This window comes from Panulirus ornatus, chromosome 1 (genome assembly GCF_036320965.1).
Source record: "Panulirus ornatus isolate Po-2019 chromosome 1, ASM3632096v1, whole genome shotgun sequence".
Lineage (NCBI taxonomy): Eukaryota > Metazoa > Arthropoda > Malacostraca > Decapoda > Palinuridae > Panulirus > Panulirus ornatus.
The window spans coordinates 19,661,775-19,687,154 of NC_092224.1; the positions used below are offsets into that span (position 1 = coordinate 19,661,775).

Sequence of the window (25,380 nt, forward strand, 5' to 3'; positions counted from 1 at the left end):
CTTCTTTCTCTCAATGTTATTTCCCGCACAAACACGCCTCACACCACATATCGTCCTCAAGCACATCATCATTTCCGGCACCTTCATCCTCTTCCTTTCCTTCACATTTGGGCTCAGGACTCGCATCCAAACAACACTGTAATTCGGACAACCGTCTTCAACCACACCCAACTTTTGCCCTAATGTAAACTGAACTCTCCTTCAACACATTCCTGAACACATCCTTAAACTTGACTTCATCTCCCAATCTGCGACTCGCTTACTCCTGGTTCTGTCCTCCACGGCAGGAGGGTACGTGGAAGACCTGGTCGATACTGGGAAGTGAGCGATGTAGCGAAGAGTTAATGACGGTGACAATATGCAAAAACATGGGAAAATCTCCAAGATATGGCGGAGGAAATCATCTAGATGCGGCACAGTTATAAAAGTTGTGGTAAAATCAAGTTTGGGACACATCTTTTCTTCTGCTGAGATGTACGTTACAACATGGAGGAACCATGGAAATGGTACAATATTTTCTAGAAACTGGCAGTTTACATAACGAAAGGCATATTTACCACAGACTTCAGTAAAAGCAAATTAGAAAAATGTAGTATATTATTTGGCTATCAGTTCTTTCTATCGTAAATATAACCATTCAAAAACCTCACGATAATAAAAAAAAGTTTAGCAGCAATAATAGATTACTATGAAAGGTATAGGCAAACTTCATGTGTTTAACTTACATCAAAACTCATTAAACTAGACAAGATAAGAAGAGTTGCCCTCAGAACTACACAAGCAAAGCAAGGTCGTTTGTTTTTTGAAAGGAATCAATCAAACACAAATGTTCGTACAAAGAAGAAACTATTTTAGCCTTACTTAAAAGAGTGAGGATGGTGGAATATGAGAGTGACACAGGAGAAGGTCTCTGAAACACAAGCCAATCACTAGCGAGTGAATCAAGAGCATGATACGGATCACAACACATGTTAACTACTTACTTGTTAACATCAATATAGTCGGTCACTTCTCGCCAGAGCATGTCTTCGTGTGTGGGGAGACGGCGGGCGTTGATGGGGCCACCCCTCATGGCCAGGACGAGCCTGAGGGTCGAGCCATCCACTACCCCCTGCTCCATGAGGCACACCTCATCCAGCAGCTCGTGAGGACCAAAGATGAGGTGCTGGTGGTTCATTGGGATGCCTGAGGGATATGAGTGAGGCGTTAGCCCGGGTATGACGTACAAACATAAGTCTAGATATTGCCATAAATACAGCAGATTGTATCATATTGCTGTATCTTTCTACCAAAATTCATTTCAAATACAGCAGACTGTATTATATTTGCTGTAACTTTCTATCAACCTTTATTTCAAATACATGAGACTGTATCATATTGCTGTATCTTTCTACCAAACCTTCACTTGTCTATTTTCATTAGTTACATCTACCGTGCATGCAAGCAGTCTGTACAAGCAGTAAAATCCTATTCCAATTCAGACTCAAGTAAGAATTATTTTATGTGCGCAAAGGGTAACGGACGTTTCCACCAGTACAGGTAACAAGTAACCCTATTACTGTCACTAACTATCACTGGGAAGGCATAATGACTCTTCCTATCTCGAAGAATTTCAACATTAAACTGTGATCCATTATGTAAAATTTCATGAGTCTCCACAAAGGTATACAGTACATAAAGAATCAACATTAACATTTGTTTGGGAACATTCGACACCTAAAATATTATGTGATATTGAGTATGAGAGGTATTTGAATCTGTAAGTGAATCTAATCCATCAGTTCAATAAGGATTTGTGGTGACTTGTTACACATGGATGTTGTGGTTAATTGGTAGAAAGAGTTGAGGATCAATGACTATAGGAGTGGACACGAAAGAGACTGTATGTACCTCATTGTTCATATGGGGTAAGAGATATACATTCAGTGATTCCCCGTCTCTTACTTCTAACCATCATACACATTCTTTTTTCAGTTTCTAATGTTCCGTTCATTCACGGTCTTCCACTTATCTTGCTTCACACACACACACACACACACACACACACACACACACAGTTACAGTACAACACATGTATTTTCTCACACCTATCTAACTTGACCCTCGTTTAGTGTCTTGTAGTGTTCACAAACTAATGTAATCCCCCTTGTGGTGTTAAGTATCTAATATAATCCCCCCTCTGCAGTATCCACTGATATAATCCCACCTTGAAGTGTCCACCATTTTATATAATCCCCCCTTGTATTGTCTACTGATATAATCCCCCTTTGTAGTGTCCACTGCTATAATACCCCCTGTAGTGTCCATTGTACAGGAAGGGAGTCTTACACTCGTACATCCCCATGTATTACGTAGATTTGTGTGTGACCAAAAGCAATAATCACACACACACACAGAGCCTCAGCCACGTACCCATTCATCGACCAGCCTCGAAGGGAGGATTAACAGTTGGGTTGACTGTGAGCCGACTGCCACGCCCAGGAGCAGGTGGGCCTATATGTGTGTGTGTGTGTGTGTGTGTGTGTGTGTGTGTGTGTGTGTGTGTGTGTGTGTGTGTCTATACTTACCCAGCGTGCGATGGAGAAGTCCTTTTAGAACGGCCGCTGTGTCCCACTGGGAGACTCTCACACGGTACGAGTCTCCCAGCAAAGTCTCCACCACTACCTCAAGGGCATCTTCCTCCTCCTCTTCCTCGTCAACATAGTCTCCTGCAGGAGGGTAGGAGGATTCCAGGACTATGGAATCCTCCGCGGCGTCTGGACGCTCCGGGTGGTGGTGTGGCGTCGGCTCACGATGTCCCTCATCTTCCTCCTCCTCGGAGTCGGTGTGGTGGCCAGAGTCCTGGATGTCTTTACCCCCAGGGGACTGTCGCTCTCCCTGACCGCCACTCCCACCGCGCATTCTGGTCAGGTGGACGACGTCCAGGGGTGGATCAGAGCGCCTCCCATCTCACCGAGGTGGCCAGTAATGCACGTCGGATCCTCACCTCCATCGCCAAGTCCCTCGTCTCTCACTTGTACTGCACACCTCCTAAGGCAACCACCTCGGCCATGTCCTCGACTCGTGTCCACACACTAAGGTACTGAGATGGTCCATATCTGCCTTAGCGTCGGACCGGTGAGACCACGTCGCAGGGGAGTGTGGCATCATAATCATGGCGCACTGAGGGGTAACGCGAGCTCGCTACCTCAGGAACCATGGTCAGGAGACTTACTTCATCTGTGGAAGACAAGTTGATTATGATATACGTCAGTAGTTCAAACGCCACGAGTTTATGGTGTTACGCCACATGAACAGAGGATTAGATACTGTAGTGTCCCCCTACCTTCCTGTGACGTAGCGCCGGGAGTGGGTGGGGGCGGGCAAGTGTGAATGTGTACATGTGTATATATGTATATGATTATATGTATGTATATGTGCGTGTATGGGCGTTTGAGTTTATATATGTGTATATATGAGTGGATGGGCCATTCTTCGTCTGCTTCCTGGCGCTACCTATCTCGCTGACGCGGGAGACAGCGATTTTGTATAATAAAAATAAACAATATATATATATATATATATATATATATATATATATATATATATATATATATATATATATATATGCAAACGGTTTAAGATCAATCTTGGGAATCAGTTGAGTTGCCTCACGTCCTGGTAAACATCCACGACACCACAACCTTCCGACTGTGTTCCTGCCGGTCGCATCAGACACCAGTCATCTGCACCTGACCAGATCACGAGTCAACGGTGTCACGTCTGACACACTGATCCTGGCGACAACCTTGACTGGTGAGGCTGCCACACGTAGCGGTCAGTGATCCCTACCCAGCGAGGTACCTACACCAACATTATTGGAAACTTGTATGGTATAAGGACGCCTCTAAGCTCAAAGGTATGTGTAAATCTGTGTAGACAAAGATCTCTGTTTATAATGATCGTATCTGCTTTTTAATGTCATTAAATAGTGATACAATAAGGAATGAGATCGATCAATGTAGCCCTTTTGCTATCTATTTTCCTAATCATTTCATAATTCCAAGCTCCGCTGCAGACATTGTTATGGCTTGGCCTATTTCAACCTTGGCAACGCTCAGAATAATCGTTACATCATCTCAGATATGCGTCAAGCGCGCCTCCAGAACCTCTTTTGTTAAGTGTGTTTATATTCCGCCAGCGAAGCCAGGCTGGAGATATTAAAACTGGTCCATGACTCCACTTTATTGTCTTATACCTCGTGAAAACGTCTCCTTGTATTCTAGGGAACTATGCTTCTCGAGCGGCATGTCATGGCAAAGATATCACCCTCACATGGTCTACGACCCTGTAAGTCAAGTGTACCTCAGATAACAAAGTTACGACTTAAGCATTTTGATTTTACGAGCAAGGCATCGCTGCTCTACTATAGAGTGGGACAGTGTCCATACAGATACATGTCAGCTAAAGCAAACACCTGATCCACACATCTTCTACCACTCCTCGGCTGATGCTCTACTCATGCCACCATCCTCTGAATCACCACTCATCCGTACAACTGACCAGGTACACTAAACAAACTTATACATCTGTCATTCAAATACCCACCTTCGTCCCCATTTTCTTATACAGTGGCATTATACATGCATTCTATCCATCCTCAGGCATCTCACCGTGATCCATACAGACACTGAAAATCATAACAAATCTAAACAACACAATCACCCATTTTCTTAAGGAATTCAAGTGCAATGCCTTTCACTCTAGCCGCCTTGCCTTATTTCATCTTACGTAAGACTTTCACCTCCTCTTCTCTCTTCACCAAATCACCCTCCATGACTTTCCAGTTGGTATACCATCCAGACCTAAACATCCTACATCTACCATCCTATCGTCAACCACATTCAAAAGTGCTTGAGAGTGTTCATTCCATCTCTACCTCATCTTTGCATGTTATCACTTCCCCATTTGCCCCATCCACCAATGTTTCCATTTGTTCTGTCGTTTTTATCAAACAATTAACCTCTTTCCAGAACATCTTATTCTCCCCAGAGATGTTTTTTTCTAAGATAGAGGTTCCAGCCACGACAAAGTACAAAGTCTACATCAAAGCTGAACCTAAATAAAATTTGATGAAGAGGGAAAAGGAAGAGATACGGGAAAGTATTTGTAAATTTTGGAGGAAGGAAAAAGCTGTTTTATAAAATGTACCAGGTCATAGTTATTGTGAAAGACATGAAAAGGTAGACAGTTCCAAAGCTTCGAGGTGTAGGGAAAGAAACAATTATCAAAACGGCCCACCCTTGCGTTGCCAACGGCCACACAGTAATCATGTGACGCTGATGCTTGTTCAAGCCAACTTTCATCAGTCCTCTTTTTCGACCCCTGCAGTATTCTGGAGATAACAGATAGGAACATTTCCTGTAATATATCTGCAGGTCATCTCAGCATCATCATATACCACAAGAACAAGAAAACTAGTGACTACATTATGAGAAACAACCTCACACACAACAATAACCAACTACAATCAACCAGTGTAGCTTACAAGTACTCATTCCCTGTTGAAGGATGTAAACAACGTTAACTACTTCGGAGTGATTACTAACTTAACACTTCATCTTCAGAACAGAGTCCTTAAACTACATATGCAACAACAACATAACGTAAATCTCACTTGTCAGCATCTTACGGAAAACATAATACTGAAATTTCGTTACGTCCCCGCAAGATTACAGATAACAGAAGCCATGTAAGTAAGAGAATATAGTCCCTTTATAAACCGTTCAAGTACAGGAAAAGCTAGAACTCTACAATCATTCTCTACCTCACCCCAGATGATCCCACTCTCTACTTACACCAGACTCTCCCAGGTGAGGAGACCCCAGGCAAACCCTACAACCGTTGACCCAACGAGTTTGACCCCCTACCCACCACACTACCACGCATGAACTCCGAGGGAACACGGTCCACCAATCAACACATCATCTACGTCACCGCTCTCATTTGTAACAATTCAAGATGGGATTTATCCCTGTTGTGTCCTTTATTACTATGTTGTATCGTTTATGATAAATTTGACTGAAGATGAGCAGTGTTCGTGAGCCTGAAACGTCTCATGTATTTCAAGAATAAAGTGAAAATAAATATTTGGACAGCTAATTCACACCTTGCCTGATAATGGGAAACGTGTCGTGAGAAAAACTGATATAAACAACAGAAAACTTGTGTGTGTTAAACATGCATTGGTCTTTGACAAACAGCTTAATAAAGAAAATGTTATGCAAGCTTGCACGAATATATACATACATACACACACAATATATATATATATATATATATATATATATATGTGTGTGTGTGTGTGTGTGTGTGTGTGTGTGTGTGTGTGTGTGTAAAGGAAATGCAATAAACACCTAAAGCAATCTAACATATAGCTCTTTATCATATATGTGTATATCTAAAATAATACAGTGAAAATTAAGCGTCAGACATCTATTCTTCATTATGAAGGGTGAAGGGGATCAGGGCGAGGTGTGTGTGTGTGTGTGTGTGTGTGTGTGTGTGTGTGTGTGTGTGTGTGTGTGTGTGTGTGTGTGTGTGTGTGTGTGTGTCCAGCAGGTGGTTAACACGTGATATCAACCAGTCAGTCTGCAGACCAGGACATCACTGGTCTATGGCTCTACCAGCAGGCTGGGCATCGACCAGTGAGTCAGACCCAGACCCAGTAAAGTAATCATTTCCCAGACATTACATGGATGATCATCAGCAGGACGACATCATCTACTGCATACGACGACGTGATCTACTGTGTACGACGACATGATCTACTGCATACGACGACATGATCTACTGTGTACGACGACATGATCTACTGCATACGACGACATGATCTACTGCATACGACGACATGATCTACTGCATACGACGACGTGATCTACTGCATACGACGACATGATCTACTGCATACGACGACATGATCTACTGCATACGACGACGTGATCTACTGCATACGACGACGTGATCTACTGTGTACGACGACGTGATCTACTGCATACGACGACGTGATCTACTGTGCACGACGACATGATCTACTGTGTACGACGACATGATCTACTGTGTACGACGACATGATCTACTGCATACGACGACATGATCTACTGCATACGACGACATGATCTACTGCATACGACGACGTGATCTACTGCATACGACGACATGATCTACTGCATACGACGACATGATCTACTGCATACGACGACGTGATCTACTGCATACGACGACATGATCTACTGCATACGACGACATGATCTACTGCATACGACGACGTGATCTACTGCATACGACGACATGATCTACTGCATACGACGACATGATCTACTGCATACGACGACGTGATCTACTGCATACGACGACATGATCTACTGCATACGACGACATGATCTACTGCATACGACGACGTGATCTACTGCATACGACGACGTGATCTACTGTGTACGACGACATGATCTACTGTGTACGACGACATGATCTACTGCATACGACGACGTGATCTACTGTGTACGACGACATGATCTACTGTGCACGACGACATGATCTACTGCATACGACGACATGATCTACTGTGCACGACGACATGATCTACTGTGTACGACGACATGATCTACTGCATACGACGACGTGATCTACTGTGTACGACGACGTGATCTACTGCATACGACGACATGATCTACTGCATACGACGACATGATCTACTGTGCACGACGACATGATCTACTGTGCACGACGACGTGATCTACTGTGTACGACGACGTGATCTACTGTGTTCGACGACGTGATCTACTGCATACGACGACGTGATCTACTGCATACGACGACATGATCTACTGTGTACGACGACGTGATCTACTGTGTACGACGACATGATCTACTGTGTACGACGACGTGATCTACTGCATACGACGACATGATCTACTGTGTTCGACGACGTGATCTACTGTGTACGACGACATGATCTACTGCATACGACGACATGATCTACTGTGTTCGACGACGTGATCTACTGCATACGACGACATGATCTACTGTGTACGACGACGTGATCTACTGTGTACGACGACGTGATCTACTGCATACGACGACATGATCTACTGTGTTCGACGACGTGATCTACTGCATACGACGACATGATCTACTGTGTACGACGACGTGATCTACTGTGTACGACGACGTGATCTACTGCATACGACGACATGATCTACTGTGTTCGACGACGTGATCTACTGCATACGACGACATGATCTACTGTGTACGACGACGTGATCTACTGTGTACGACGACGTGATCTACTGCATACGACGACATGATCTACTGTGTTCGACGACGTGATCTACTGTGTACGACGACGTGATCTACTGCATACGACGACATGATCTACTGTGTTCGACGACGTGATCTACTGTGTACGACGACATGATCTACTGCATACGACGACATGATCTACTGTGTTCGACGACGTGATCTACTGTGTACGACGACGTGATCTACTGCATACGACGACATGATCTACTGTGTACGACGACGTGATCTACTGTGTACGACGACGTGATCTACTGCATACGACGACATGATCTACTGTGTTCGACGACGTGATCTACTGCATACGACGACATGATCTACTGTGTTCGACGACGTGATCTACTGTGTACGACGACGTGATCTACTGTGTACGACGACGTGATCTACTGCATACGACGACATGATCTACTGTGTTCGACGACGTGATCTACTGTGTACGACGACGTGATCTACTGTGTACGACGACGTGATCTACTGCATACGACGACATGATCTACTGTGTACGACGACGTGATCTACTGCATACGACGACATGATCTACTGTGTTCGACGACGTGATCTACTGTGTACGACGACGTGATCTACTGTGTACGACGACGTGATCTACTGCATACGACGACATGATCTACTGTGTTCGACGACGTGATCTACTGTGTACGACGACGTGATCTACTGCATACGACGACATGATCTACTGTGTTCGACGACGTGATCTACTGTGTACGACGACGTGATCTACTGTGTACGACGACGTGATCTACTGCATACGACGACATGATCTACTGTGTACGACGACATGATCTACTGCATACGACGACATGATCTACTGTGTACGACGACGTGATCTACTGCATACGACGACATGATCTACTGCATACGACGACATGATCTACTGTGTACGACGACGTGATCTACTGCATACGACGACGTGATCTACTGTGTACGACGACGTGATCTACTGCATACGACGACATGATCTACTGCATACGACGACATGATCTACTGTGTACGACGACGTGATCTACTGCATACGACGACGTGATCTACTGTGTACGACGACATGATCTACTGTGTACGACGACGTGATCTACTGCATACGACGACATGATCTACTGTGTACGACGACATGATCTACTGTGTACGACGACATGATCTACTGCATACGACGACGTGATCTACTGTGTACGACGACATGATCTACTGTGTACGACGACGTGATCTACTGTGTACGACGACATGATCTACTGTGCACGACGACATGATCTACTGTGTACGACGACATGATCTACTGCATACGACGACATGATCTACTGTGTACGACGACATGATCTACTGTGTACGACGACATGATCTACTGTGTACGACGACATGATCTACTGTGTACGACGACGTGATCTACTGTGTACGACGACATGATCTACTGTGTACGACGACATGATCTACTGCATACGACGACGTGATCTACTGTGTACGACGACATGATCTACTGTGTACGACGACATGATCTACTGTGTAGTGTACGACGACGCGATCTACTGTGTACGACGACATGATCTACTGTGTACGACGACTTTTTCGTCACAAGACTCAAAGGGTTATGTCGTCGTCGTACTGAAGGGGATTAACACCCCACACACACACACACAAGACAATGAGAGATGGGACCATCAAGCACGTATTCCCAGCTCAAATACCGAGACAGATCACCAAATCCCAGAGAAGATCCCATTCCCCTCCTGCGAGATCCCATTCCCCTCCTGCGAGATCCCATTCCCCTCCTGCGAGATCCCATTCCCCTCCTGCGAGATCCCATTCCCCACCTGCGAGATCCCATTCCCCTCCTGCGAGATCCCATTCCCCTCCTGCGAGATCCCATTCCCCACCTGCGAGATCCCATTCCCCTCCTGCGAGATCCCATTCCCCTCCTGCGAGATCCCATTCCCCTCCTGCGAGATCCCATTCCCCTCCTGCGAGATCCCATTCCCCTCTTGCTTTACCTGGCACCATGACCCCACCGGCTGGACTTCATCATCAGCCACACTCTACCTCAACCACACTGTGGCCTGGTGAAGACCTTACCACATAGGTACTGTAGGGATGGCGTGAGGGAGTCGCCTCGCCTGAGCCTTCCGATCGCCGCCCCGTCACTTGAAGATCTCCGTCGTCCAACAGAATACCAGCTGCTGGTCAGAAACCTTCAGCCAGCTGTACCACGGGTCGCAGCACTCACCACCATCTGTAAATTACAAGAGCATGAATGACGTCAAGTCGAAACTCGAAGAACATAAGTTGTATTTTTATGAGTTAGTTACCTTATGCCGTGTGGAATGACTATACACTTCCCCCCCTTCAGCAAGTGGGTACGACCCTTGAATACGATAATACGACCCTTGAGGGTCAGGTCAAAGGCCAGGCCATCATGCCCAAAGGGTCGTACCGTCGTGCTTAAAGACTAAACTCTCATGGTAGTGTACGCGATGTAACCTCTCGTGACGTTTGTGATGCATTAGTTTCTCTGTGAGCCAGTCTACATATATGAACTACACTGGTTATGTCATCCCGATCAAATCACTCATGTGAGCTAATCCGATTCCCGTCGGGTTTTATCCCGATTTCGCGTGAGTCTGGACCAAGACGATTACATACTGGAAATATAAGATCTTTATTACTTATTTTCTTGCCATCAGAGACGACAACCCAACATGTCGACCACTAGTAATGGCTAATTGTCGTCAGTCAGTCTCTAACACTACGACCAGCCAGGCTGGTGAACCAGGCTCAACTGGTCATCATAAAGCGCTTCACCTTCCGGTCATGATGGAACAGCGCTCATGAATTTGAAAGATATGTCAGGATTGTGTTGTGTGGACCTGTGTGTTATTCATGTCCTTCTAGATAATCATCAGCTATATGATACTGGTATATATATATATATATATATATATATATATATATATATATATATATACATATATATATATATATATATATATATATATATATATATATATATATATCAAATGGCGTCCTAGCTTCGTCTCTTCGATGTATATCAACTGACATATTTCTCTCTTGTGTCTCCCCTGATATATATATATATATATATATATATATATATATATATATATATATATATATATATATATATATATATATCTGATTAACATGATAACCGATTTAAAAAAAAAAAAGTTCGTCCATCAAATCTACAGTGGAAAACGCTCCATCTTGATAAGTTCCATCTCTTTCAAAAGGTTCTTATGGATGACTCGTGCATGATATCTTCTACTCAGCCAGGAGGGCTGTTATGAACACTGAACCCCATACGTCTCCAGGGTCACGACTGCAATATCTATCAACCAATCAGAACAACTGGTTATATTCACAAAGGTTATCATTGGCAGTCTATTATGCTCGCGCCCCACGATCAACTCCTCTCCTGAGGGGCCCCTTCCCTCGCTGGTGCTGCATTAGCAGGAAACCATCGAACATTCCACACGTTCAATGGTGCATAACACACCAGAGAGACGGGTCGATGTTGTTGTCCGACTGAACATAATGATCTGGAAGGTTGTCCAGGAATTTCTGAGGGCAGCAAGTGGGTCTGCGCAGGTTAGGGTCGCGCAGGAGGTCGCTATGGCGCCGTCGGTTCTCCCAAGAGGCAACAAGTTAATGTGTCGTCACACAGATTGTTGGCATAATGGTCATGTATACGTACGTATGTGTTGTGTGTTCGTGGCGTGGGAGTGGAAAATTAGCATACTGTATACAGTGACCACATTTCGTGGAGCTAAAGGCGGAACAAATCTTAAATAATGAAGAGAAAACAAACGAGGGTTATTTCCAGGAACCAAAACAGTTGCGAACTATACAGAATAAGCAATAAATATAGTCTTCTGTTCTTAACGCTGCCTCGCTAACGCGGGAAATGGCGAATATATGTTCGAGGACAATATGTGGTGTGAGGTGGTTTGATCAAGTAATGAAAGGGTAAGAGAGATGTGTGGTAATAAAAAGAGTGTGGTTGAGAGAGCAGAGGAGGGTGTTTTGAAATGGTTTGGTCACATGGAGGGAATGAGTGAGGAAAGATTGACAAAGAGGATATATGTGTCAGAGGTGGAGGGAACGAGGAGAAGTGGGAGACCAAATTGGAGGTAGAAAGGTGGAGTGAAAAAGATTTTGAGTGATCGGAGCCTGAACATGCAGGAGGGTGAAAGGCGTGCAAGGAATAGAGTGAATTGGAACGATGTGGTATACCGGGGTCGACGTGCTGTCAATGGATTGAACCAGGGCATGTGAAGCGTCTGGGGTAAACCATGGAAAGTTTTGTTGGGCCTGGATGTGGAAAGGGAGCTGTGGTTTCGATGCATTATACATGACAGCTAGAGACTGAGTGTGAACGAATGTGGCCTTTGGTGTCTTTTCCTAGCACTACCTCGCCCACATGAGGGGGGAGGGGGTTGTCATTTCATGTGTGGCGGGGTGGCGACGAGAATGAATAAGGGCAGACAGTATGAATTATGTACATGTGTATATATGTATATATCTGTGTGTGTATATCAGCGTACGTATATGTATACGTTGAGATGTATAGGTATGTTTATGTGCGTGTGTGGACGTGTATCTATATACATGTGTATGTGGATAGGTTGGGCTATTCTTTCGTCTGTTTCCTTGCGCTACCTCGCTAACGCGAGAGAGAGAGAGAGAGAGAGAGAGAGAGAGAGAGAGAGAGAGAGAGAGAGAGAGAGAGAGAGAGAGAGAGAGAGGAGGGTCCTGAAGCCTGCTGTCTTTGGGTGGCTGGCGTGGGTTTTTTCCCACACTAAAGTATTACGTAAATACACAGTCTGAACCCGCCAGAATACATCCACTTCATTATCATAAATGAGTTAGTCTCTCCCTGACGTGTGATCAGGTATTCATACCACCATTACCTTTGGTATGTCTAATGACTTCAAAATAACATTGGGTTAAATGTACTTGAAAAACACAACATCGAGATGTTTGAATGGATAAGTATTCACAACACCCGTGTTGTGAGTTGTGAGGTGTGAAGAGATGCCAGGGTAATTATCAGATGGAGGTTACGAGACGAGATTGTTGAAGAGAGAAGGACAAGGCGTGACCTGATCATAACCTTCACTGGTCTTAACCAGCTAGATGTTGTTTACAACCTGTTCCCCTACACAACAACCAGCGACCATAATAATCGAAGCTTAGCAGGAAAGATGAAATACCTGTACAGGATGAGAGTAGCGGGTAAATGGAATACACTGAAGAGTGAAATTGTGAATGTTGACAGCATATAACGGGTGTGAAAAAATAGAAAAAAAATATACGACACTAGAAAAAGTTCAGGAGTTTATTCAACTCTCTCTCTCTCTCTCTCTCTCTCTCTCTCTCTCTCTCTCTCTCTCTCTCTCTCTCTCTCTCTCTCTCATACTGTAGAAAGCGATAATAACAACTAAGTGACGAGACACACACACACACACACACACACACACACACACACACAGATGATAAGGGAGGGGGGTTGAAAGGCCCTTTCAACCAGTGTTAACATTCAAATCCAATACATAATGAGTAAAATTACGGTGGGAAGAAAGTGTGTACTTGCGCCGTACTGGAGCGAGCCAGAGCAGACGTGCCCTGATAACAAAGAAGGAACCATCAGGATGGCGAGGGAGGGAGGCGGCGACCACACACCACACTGAATGAAGATGATAAGTGACTGATGATGGCAGACTCTCCTCATAGAGAAATAGACAGCAAGGACGTTGTATGCTCACGGAGACGGGGAAACATGAGAGACACAAGGGCCCCGGAGTGTGTGTGCGGAAGGACTAGCTCAACCAACGCGCCATGGAGCTCCCGAGATCTTGGGGGAACGGCACACCATCACTTCGTGTCCTCATCTTTTTACACACAACAGTCTGGAGATAACACACGAAACATGAAGCTCATTTAGGAACGAGTGATCGTGGAGTGCTTGATATCAACTGTATGGTGGAGGAACACGAAAGATGTGGACCACAGGAGGCACAGGGCCCTGAGAGAATGTACAGTCGAGGCAGCTGTACAGAGATGATCAAGTTCTCTGAGAGTGTGGCCTGAGAAAGGGAGTTCTGTTAAGGTACTGCAGAGGGTTCTGTGAAATATACTACGAAGGAGCGACATGGGGTGCCATCGAACACTCATAGAGAAGGGAAGAGAGAGAGAGAGAGAGAGAGAGAGAGAGAGAGAGAGAGAGAGAGAGAGAGAGAGAGAGAGAGAGAGAGAGAAGCGTGGGTTAACATGAATAGCTAAAGAACAAGAGAACTCAGGGTTGTATTGAGGACGAAGTACACACGACACTGTATCCAGCCAGCATCAGAGGGCTACATAAGGGCGAGGAATGAGTACTGCGAGGTAAGGAGGGCACAGCAGGTAGGTTAGGTATAAAGCATTGTAAGCAAAGCAAAAGACAACGCACGCAAAGCTTGTCCCTAAGTTCATCAGGAGGAAGCTATCAGATGAAGATATATCAAGGATAAGGGATTCAGAAGGACGAACTCTTCAATTGAAGAGGGAAGGAGGAAGAGGGGAAAGAGGTACGTGAGACACTACAGTATAGATTTAAAAGTGTTTTCACAGTGGAGGTAATGCTACACCTGTGTTAGAGAGGTAAGTGGGGGAAGACCTTCACCGTAAGGGTTGATACTACACCTGTGTTAGAGAGGTAACTGGAGGATAAAGAGCTGGTAAGATGTTCAACAGAAATGACAGTAACAGGCTATTAAGACGACCCATATAAGATCCATGGGCCTAATGATGTCTCCCCACAATTACTGGAGGAATGCCTGGAAACACTTGTTACGCCTCGTAAAATACTGCTCATTACGAAATCCAAGCAAGGTTGAATGGTGTCTGTGGATTACCACATGGCCATCACACATGAAGGGTGCCCGACGCCATCCTCCGACCACCACCACCACACACAAAGGGTGTGGTCTACGCTTGCCACAGACCACCACACTTAAGAGGTGGTCTACGTTTGTCACTGACCACCACATTTAAGAGGTGTGTATATCCCTAGATATGTGTGAGTCATATTTCACAAGAAGAAGTAAGTAACTCTGCTTCTCCAGTAATGCCTTGGAAAACTCGACAAGAAAACCGTCATCTCACTCGCCAAACCCACCTACAAGGACTATCTCACTCATAACGTAGACCTGTTGACGACAGGCCATACACAGCCATGATCTCGGGCAACACTACGGCCAACCCTCCTCCAGATGAACCTAGACTCTACCAACCAGCTCTACACAGTCACACACACACACACACACACACATCCACTATCATGATGCCAACACTGCAGTATATGTATGACAGACACGATGTCTGGTGGCGTGTGATGACACTGTCATCTCTTGGCTCAGGCTGCCTGTTAAGGTCGAGTTTCCCATGATGGATTCTCTCATCCAGGTAAGAGGACGTGCGGCAGGAGAGGGAGAACTGAGGTACAGGTGTTGTTACTTCTGCCGACTGAGACTAGAGGCGGTGTCCCTTCAGAACGTCGCGGTGAAAACGGCGTCTCTTATGGCAAATGAGACGAAAGTAGGGTAAAGGTTGTGGTGTGGTGAGGCGCCCCTGCTGGAGGTTGTGGTGTGGTGAGGCGCCCCTGCTGGAGGATGGGGTGTGGTGAGGCGCCCCTGCTGGAGGTTGTGGTGTGGTGAGGCGCTCCTGCTGGATGTTGGGGGTGTGGTGAGGCGCCCCTGCTGGAGGATGGGGTGTGGTGAGGCGCTCCTGCTGGAGGTTGTGGTGTGGTGAGGCGCTCCTACTGGATGTTGGGGGTGTGGTGCGGTGCCCATGCTGGAGGTTGTGGTGTGGTGAGGCGCCCCTGCTGGATGTTGGGGGTGTGGTGAGGCGCCCCTGCTGGAGGATGGGGTGTGGTGAGGCGCTCCTGCTGGAGGTTGTGGTGTGGTGAGGCGCCCCTGCTGGAGGTTGTGGTGTGGTGAGGCGCCCCTGCTGGGGGATGGGGTGTGGTGAGGCGTCCCTGCTGGAGGTTGGGGTGGGGGACAGCGCCCCCTCCGAGAGGTTACGGTTAGGGGGGGGGAGCACCCTAGCTGGAGGTTAGGGTTGGGGTGGGGGGCAGCGCCCCTGCTGGCGTGGGAGTATCGAGCGTGGAGGCAGTGGGGCTGTCGGGGGGGGGGGGTCAGTCTAGTACGTACATTCCTGTTGCCGACCCTTGTCACGCTAGATGTTGCCACCCACCACAGGGGGGCGGCCACCTACGTATGCTACCCACTACAGGGGGGCCAGGCCAGCTATACCACCCACTACAGGGGGGCGGCCAGCTATACCACCCACTACAGGGGGGCGGCCAGCCTATACCACCCACTAGACGGGGTGACCAACCATGCCGCCCACCACAGGAGACGGCCACCCCTGCCGCCCAACACAGGCGTGTTCCTCTTATGGTCAACATCTGTCGTATGTCACACCTGTTCTACAAAGCTGTTTAATACCCGTCTCCAGTAACAGATGTTCTTCAACACTGTTCCGTGCCTTTAGTCAACACAGCTCATCATTTATAACAGGTGTTCCCCTGCATCGCTTGGTTCGTTGAGCAGCAAAGGTATTCTGATACGTCATTGGACACCTGTGGTGTATAAAGACGTTCTTTTTTAACACTAGTCCGTACGTGTCATGATACGAAGGGTTATATCTACACGACTCAACATCTGTCTGTAATACAGGTGTTCTGCACTGCTCGACACGTGTGACGTAATACGGAGCTCACTGCTTAACACTGCATCCGTACCCGTGAGGTCACATTCACTGTCGGAGAGATGTACGTACAGTGACAGAGGGTCTTCCTGATCCCTCTATACCTGCCACAGTGGTACAGGTGTACCACACCACATCTACCACATGGTAGAGGTGCAATCTGTACCACTGCACACCTGCCACATGCTACAGGTGTCATTTGTACAACACCACACCTGCAACATGGTACAGGTTTTTATTTGTACCACTGCATGTCTGCCACATAGTACAGGTGTCATCTGAACCACTCCACACCTGCCATACGGTACAGGTGTCAATTCAGAGCTGCAGAGCATGATGTAAGGATATGAAGAGGAACTGAAGAACAGATTCAAATGTATTTTCACAGTGGAGGTCACTCTAGCCCTAACAACAATGGGATGGAATAGGGTGGAGGTGTTGAAAAGCACTGAAATATAGCTGGGAAAGTTAGGAGGAGTACAGGGTCTTGACCCATATCTAGCTCATGGTCGCGTTGAGGCTTTTCATGTGTAGAGGACAAGGGCACAAACGCTTGACCAGGCCGCTTGCAATAGTGTTTCGTAAGTCGCCAGAGAAAGGTGTGGTACCGGTGATATGAGAGTGAGCAAATACCTTCTTCATCTTTAAGGAGGAGATGGAAAGAAAGAACCACACTACGACCTCCCTGGCGACTATGGTCTGGAGAAGATGATCAGAACGTAAATCCATCATGACTTCCGAAGAGAAACCAAGTGAGTGAGAGAGAACACTGACTCATGGGAAAGGGGATCATGTGCAACAAATCATTTAGACCTTCTACGAGAGAGTGAGTTCTGGATTAGACAAAAGAGAAGGATGGAGAGATAGACTGATTGATAGCACGCATTGAGCACCATACCAGACTGCAGGTTCGTGAAGATGACCAATCTTCAAGCAGGAGGGAGGGGAGACATCCCTCAGTAAACTGAAAATGATCTTAGTGGAAGGGAACAAAGGACGCGCATCTGGGGAACCTTCTGGAAGCGAGCGGGTTCACACGTCACCAGCGGCGTGCCGAAAGGACTGGGTCCTGGGACCATTACTCTTATCCATTTTTCATTTTATTATCGTGTAAGCCCAGAATTCTTTCACGGGGCTCCTTCAGCTTCAAGGCTGCGCTACAATCAGTAGCAGGAAAATGATAGACTCCTTTGGAGTAAGGAGATTCTCGACGAGGCTGTACTCCTTTTCGTCCACTGAGGATGATACACCCTGGCCGAAAGACAATTCTCACATGATGGATAACCATATGTCGACAGAGTGCGGTAACACCTCTCCTCTACACATATCCCTTGCTAGGGCTGGACCCATACTTGAACATGTTTGCTGATGATGCCGAGGTCATGAAGGCAGTAAAGAATTATGAGGATTACGACAGCTCACAACGGAACGTAGATAAACTCCAAAATTGGTCTGATACTTGGTGCAGGAAGTTCAAACAGGACAAATGCAAAGTGATGAGGCTGGGACACGGTGTAGGACGACCTGGATACGTGTATATCAAGTCGCAGAACGCGACGCTGTGGGGGATGTGGGTGTGGGAACTACCTCGACGCCTACAGGGTTCCTCAATAGGGCTGTTAGACAGACCAAGAGTCAGCTGGTAAATATCAGTACTGTATTTAGGCTCATGGTTAAGGAGGAGTTCAATAGGTTATTCAAGCCGACTATTAGGCTAAAATAAGAGTTCGATCTTCCATCTTTGCTCAGTCCACTTAAAGAAGGATATAGAAATTATGGACAAGGTCCAGAGATGGTCAACAATGTTGGTACTAGAACTGAGAGAACCCAGTTTCAGTGAGAGTTTAGAGGTTATCAATTTGCCCTACCATGGAAGAGAGAAAACTAACTGGTGACTTGATCATGACCTTCAAGATTTGAAATCATTATGACGCTGTCAATCACTAACAACTCCAAGATGCAAAGATAAAACAAGTAAAAGAGATTAAAGGTTAAAAAAGGAAGAAACATGTGGGGAAAAATTGAAGCAAAATAACCTTTCAATCATGAAGGCAGTGGTACAGTGAGATAAGACAATTGATGAAAGTGTAACAGCTGAGAGTATCAACACGTTCAACATATTCCATGACGGTAGAGACTGTTCAACAGATGGGGGCACCCATGAGTGTTCAAACTCCCTCCTCATAACAGAAAATGTAGGTAATTACAGGTGTTATGAGATACCAAGCCTCACCTGCAATCCATCACACGTCTTCCAGGCCCTACCAACATCTGTCGTACATCATCCAACATCCTCCTTACTCACATATCTTAATATGTGTATAACAGGTATATCACACGAGTTCAGCTCTCTACAGTGTATCATGATTAAGGGGGACACGGCCCCTAAACCCGTCTTGTTCAGTGGTACACCTTTGTTCATCTACTGGTGCACTCAGTAGGGATGTTCATCACCTGGTGCACTCAGTAAGGATGTTCATCATCTCCTGGCGCACTCAGTAAGGCTGTTCATCATCTCCTGGTACACTCAGTAAGGCTGTCTATAATCTGGTGCACTCAATAAGGATGTTCATCATCTCCTTGTACACTCAATAGGGATGTTCATCATCTGGTGCACTTAGTAAGGCTATTCATCATCTCCTGGTGCACTCAGTAAGGCTGTTCATCATCTGGTGCACTCAGTAAGGCGTTCATCATCTCCTGGTGCATTCAGTAAGACTATTCATCGTCTCCTGGTGCTCTCAGTAGGGATGTTCATCATCTGGTGCACTCAGTAAGGATGTTCATCATTCCCTGGTGCACTCAGTAAGACTGTTCATCTAATACAATCAGTAGGATGTTCATCATCTGGTGCACTAAGTAAGGATGTTCATCATCCCCTGGTGCACTCAGTAAAGGTGTTCACTATATCCTGGTGCACTCAGTAAGGCTGTTCACTGTAAGACCACCAAGTTCTCTGTATGTCCATCATGTTCACTGTAAGTCCATCATTTTCACAGTATGTTCATAATATTCACTGTAAGTTCACCATGTTCTCAGTAAGTTCACCTGGCTCGATGTTAAGTCCATCATTTTCACTGTAATCCACCATGCTCACTGTAAGTCCACCATGTTCACTGTAAGTGCACCATGATCACTGTAAGTCCACCATGTTCACTGTAAGTCCCTTATGTTCATTGTAGGACTACCATATCCACCGTAATTCCATCATGTTCACTGTAAGTTCACCATGTTCACTGTAAGTCCACTTTGGTCAGAGACCACTATATTCATTGCAATTCCATTATGTTCACTGCAAGTTCACTGTGAGTCCATTATGTTCACTACAATCCAGCATGTTCACTGTAAGTCCACCATGGTCACTGTAAGTCTACCATGGTCACTGTAAGTCCACCATGTTCACTGCAAGTCCACCATGGTCACTGTACGCCCACCATGTTCACTGCAAGTCCACCATGTTCGCCGTAAGTCCACCATGCTCACTGTAAGTCCACCATGTTCGCCGTAAGTCCATCATATTCACTGCAATGCCACCATTTTCACTGCAGGTCCACCCTTGCAAGACCATATCATATGGGCGTTCGCTGTGACCGCTCCGTCACCACTGGCTACTGCATCAGGGCGCCCCTTCCACTTCACCGTGATGGTCAACGTCCCAGGCTCATTTACTGACACAGTCTCCAGTGTCAGGCTGGATCAGTCTCCCATCACTTTCATTCCTGAAAACCCCAGTCGTGCACAGGCCTCTTCGTCTGTCTGTGGGCCTCCGCCATCAGGATATACAGGAGACGCTCATCACAGTCAAAACACAGACCGTCTTGTATCAGCCAAGGGGCGTCCAGGGGGCCTTCTTCGGTAGCTTCCATGGTAAGCGCTCTTGGCTGGACGCAGGCTCAGAGTAGTCAGTCACACAACAGAGGTGCTGCTGAGGACGGCAGTGAGTGCACCAGCGACGGCAGGCGAGAGAGAGACAGATATTCACAAGCCTACTTGTACCCACCCCTCTGTAGTGTGTGCCAACTTTTATCACTCCTTCCACATCCACAAGGTCCAAGTAAGACGAGACTACCTCACGAAGACATCTGTGAAGAGAAGCTTAAAACTGGCCAAGAAACAGGAACGTGTTCTCGTTTACTGCAGAGGTGCTGACACTGGGCTGCCTCAGTGCAAGACGAAAGGAAGAACTAGGAATTAAGGAAACATGGAGGACGCAAAAGGAGGACGACACAGTGTAAATACAAAGAATAAAGGATAGACAATGAACCGCTCGATGTATCCACGGACGTTTGAAGGTAGAACGGATCAGACCCTTCCTCAGCTGTTTGTGACAGTGGAACGGATCAGACCCTTCCTCAGCTGTTTGTGACTGTAGAACGGATCAGAACCTTCCTCAGCTGTTTGTGACAGTGGAACGGATCTGAACCTTCCTCAGCTGTTTATGAAAGAGGAAGGGATGAGAAACACAGATATTTAGTGAGGTAAGGCAAGACAACCAAACAAATGACTTATGGTGACATATCTTAAATCTTTATACATAACTACGAAGGTGTAAATATTGTCAGTCGTGGTCTTAAGGGGAAAATAATGTCTCTAAGTCTGTCCGAAAACGCAGCTATTGTTGGTGCTCTCAACTACTTATACTGCTATATCATTCCATAAGGTAACAACCTTGTTGAACAAAGCATTCTGGCCTCAGAAGGCAAACGTTTGCCCACAAGTTTGCATTCATTACTGCATGTGAAATCAAACAAAACTTGCCTTAATTATTAGCTTATTACATACATCGAGATTATCAAAGCCTCATTCTATACCTGTACATTTTCTAAGTCAGGTAAGTTTAAGTTGTTTATTTAGCTCTCACATCTACAGTAGCTCGCCACTGTGGTTTCTTTCCTTCTTTCTTTTGAAGAAAGGTGACCATAGCTGAACACAGGATTCAAGGTGGGGAGGCACCTGTGATGTGAGGATCAGTTTCTTAGACGTAAATTCAAATGCCTCACAGAAAATTTCAGTTTGCCTTCTACGCATTGCTTCCTTGGTTTGAGATCCTCGGAGATCGTTACACCTCTGTCTCTTCCCTCATTCATCACTTGTAGCGCAAGAGTGTTTTCACTGTAGCTTGCCTTATCGTTTTATCTGCCTATGTGAAAACCTTTTACGCTTCTTGATGTCAAAATCCACTTGCCTCCTAAGAGCCCGGTCCAACAGCTTGCAGCTGCAAACGTTCAATTTCTTTTTGTATCGTCTGCGAGTTATGGAATAGATGCGCATCACCTGCACAGAGGTGCTCTCGCTGTGCACATCCGGGGACACAATACGAGCAAGTGTTGCTAAATATGTCTCTGGGAGGAGAGCAGTGAGTCCACCGCTGCTCCTCACTCCTCTCGCCCACTGAAGGCTGGCCATATATGCACGTATCTTGACACTATGCTCAGGTGCGCGTCAGTGGCAGGTACAGCGAGGTCTGGATGGTACAGATACATCCAGGTGTGATAGGTACAGCCAGGTGTGATAGGTACATCCAGGTGTGATAGATACATCCAGGTGTGATAGATACATCCAGGCGTGATAGATACATCCAGGTGCGATAGATACATCCAGGTGCGATAGATACATCCAGGTGTGGCAGGTACATCTATGAATGTGAACGTTACTACCTAAGACCCAGACTAACCCCAGTACTCACCTGCTACTCATCTAGGGCGTCTGCAGGGCCTCTGGGTCTTGGCAGACTGAGGGCTCGCGTCCCACGACAGTGCTGGGCTACACCAGCTGCTGCTGATGACAGCGTCCACCTCGCAGTAAGCGTCACACCGCAGCAGAGGCCAGCCACCCGACGCACCTGGACAAGACAACACAGATTTTGAGCAGGGTGGTGAGGAGTGGGGGCTCGGTCGGGCCACGTCCACTATACACCATTCCTTACAAAATATAAATAGATTATCAACCTCACTGCCCCAGTCAGGTGGTACAGCTGTCATTAGTGTCATTTTAAGAGACATTAGATGTCCCACTGACCTCGACCTTAGGTTTAAATACTACTATCAGAACTGAAGTCTGGCGGGAATAAACAGAGTAGGTTCGTCGTATGAAGGGCTTGGAAACCTTTAAAAAGTCAAGTCCCTAAAAATCCCACAACCACACGAGTTCTGGAGGCTCAACGGTTATGAAAATGTGTGTTGACGTAACTCTGCCATGTCTTCATAACTTGGGAATATTTCAGTCAAATATCCCCAAAATCTAAAGATATTTCTATCAACAACAAAGAATATATATATATATATATATATATATATATATATATATATATATATATATATATATATGCGCTGATAACCACTGTTCTACGTCTTCTGACTCATCCTTGCTTCTCCCCTGACGATGCGATCATTACACGAAAATGCACTTGGGAACATATCGTGTTTCATTTTCCTAGTGGTTGTCAGCATATACTAGATCACGCACACCACCACATGCCGTACAAGAAGTGTGGCACGTACCATGAGGCGAGAGAGAGAGAGAGAGAGAGAGAGAGAGAGAGAGAGAGAGAGAGAGAGAGAGAGAGAGAGAGAGAGAGAGAGAGAGAGAGAGAGAGAGAGAGAGAGAGAGAGAGAGAGGCCACAAGAGACCAGCAAGACCATCATGAGTGGCCGGTGAGGTGGGTGGTGGCCTCCTGGCGTGGTCCGTGGCTTCAACAACACCCCAGTCCTTACCACTCCCTCAGGAACAGCTATCCAACCCCCCCCCACCACCATCGGCCGTCGCACACTTAAGTCTCTACAAACCAATATTCCCTCCTAAGCTTTACGACTCTGAAGCCTCCAGAAGGATAGCGCTGTCTTGCCCCAGATAGCGTGGCAGACGCTGGAATGCTGGAAGATCGACCGTGAGGAGCGTGCTGGAGGGACGTGCTGGGGAGACGTGCCCCTGGCTGCTGGAGAGGTTCCCCCTTGACTCCCAGGGACCATCCCTCCCTACAGGTGATCAGGCCACTGGATATAACAAGCCTTTCCTAAGACGTATATGGGGACAAGACTAGCATAGATGAATGACCTCTCGCACGACACACGATCCCCGAGCAAACCTGTGCGATTAATCATATTATCGTAAACACATGCGATATAAGACACACACACACACACACACACACACACTGGATAGATTACATCTCAGTGGGAGGGAACAGAGGACGTACGTCAGAGAAGCCTTCTCCAAATGGGTTGTGGTGACCAGCGGAGTGCCACAGGGTCTTGTTTGAGACCACTGCTCTTCTTGATCTATATGAATGACTCACCTGATGGTATTGGACTCAGGTTTACAGATGATGTAAAAGTCATGCGGCTGGTGGAAAGCGAGGAGGACTGCGTCAAGGCAACAAAGGGACTTAAAACAGATTTCAAATTTGGTGCGATGCTTGGTGGGGGAAATTCAACCCAAGCAAATGTTATGAGGATGGGACAAGGTGAAAGAAGACCTCAGTACGATTACCATGAAGCAAGAAATAATTTTCATGATCGTGTGCGTGAGGACTTGCGAGTCGACATTGTGCATTTCCTGTCGCCACAGTCCCACATTAGAATAGATAAGGAGACAAACTGTTTGTTAGTAAATGTCTATGAATATGGAAATATTTAGCAAGCTGTTCATATCCTACATGAGACCAAAACTAGAATAGGCTTCTCAGGTTTGGTCACCGCGCCGAAAAACAACAATAACACAAAGAGCAAATAGAGAAGGTCCAGAGAAAGGCAGGAGAGATGATACCAGAAATTTGACCCCTTTGAAGGAGAGAAGAGTGAGGGGTGACCTGATTATAACCTTCAAGTGGAGAGTGAATAGGTCTTCGAGAGAGTTAGGGAGAGAAACCACCACAGGACAACATGAAAGGAAGCAAAAAAAAACTTGTTAAAAGAGATGTAAACTGGTAGTTTTGTAGTACAGGGTGAACCAAAAGTCTCTTTGCACCTGCCGTAGCCGATGAGTATATACAGAGTCTCTGAATACATTTCACATACTTACTAAAGTTACAACACATGCTGGAAATGGCACCCACGTGCCTGTACACACGCACCTGCACGTCTTATCTTGTCACGCGACAATTCAACAGGAGAGATGATTCTGATGAACTTTGCGATGGCTTCTTCAGTTCAGGGAGAGCGGGAGGATTGTCTTCGTAAGCTATGCCTTTCATTGCTTTCCCCCACAGATAATAGAGTGTAAGATCTGGCGCCCACTGTGGCCAAATGTCCTTTGAAAGCATTCAGTCCCCGA

The 25,380-nt window shown here is 46.2% G+C and overlaps 1 protein-coding gene across 1 annotated transcript in view; it reads right to left on the reverse strand.

Moving 5' to 3' along the window:
• LOC139761693 (AN1-type zinc finger protein 4-like) overlaps window positions 1-25,380 on the reverse strand; it is a 98,549-nt gene that overhangs the window by 5,553 nt on the left and 67,616 nt on the right. Inside the window, 4 exon segments of the mRNA XM_071686085.1 lie at window positions 984-1,185; window positions 2,568-3,219; window positions 10,417-10,573; window positions 22,796-22,951. Of these exon segments, the coding sequence (XP_071542186.1) occupies window positions 984-1,185; window positions 2,568-2,901 (536 nt within the window). The 5' untranslated portion in view covers window positions 2,902-3,219; window positions 10,417-10,573; window positions 22,796-22,951.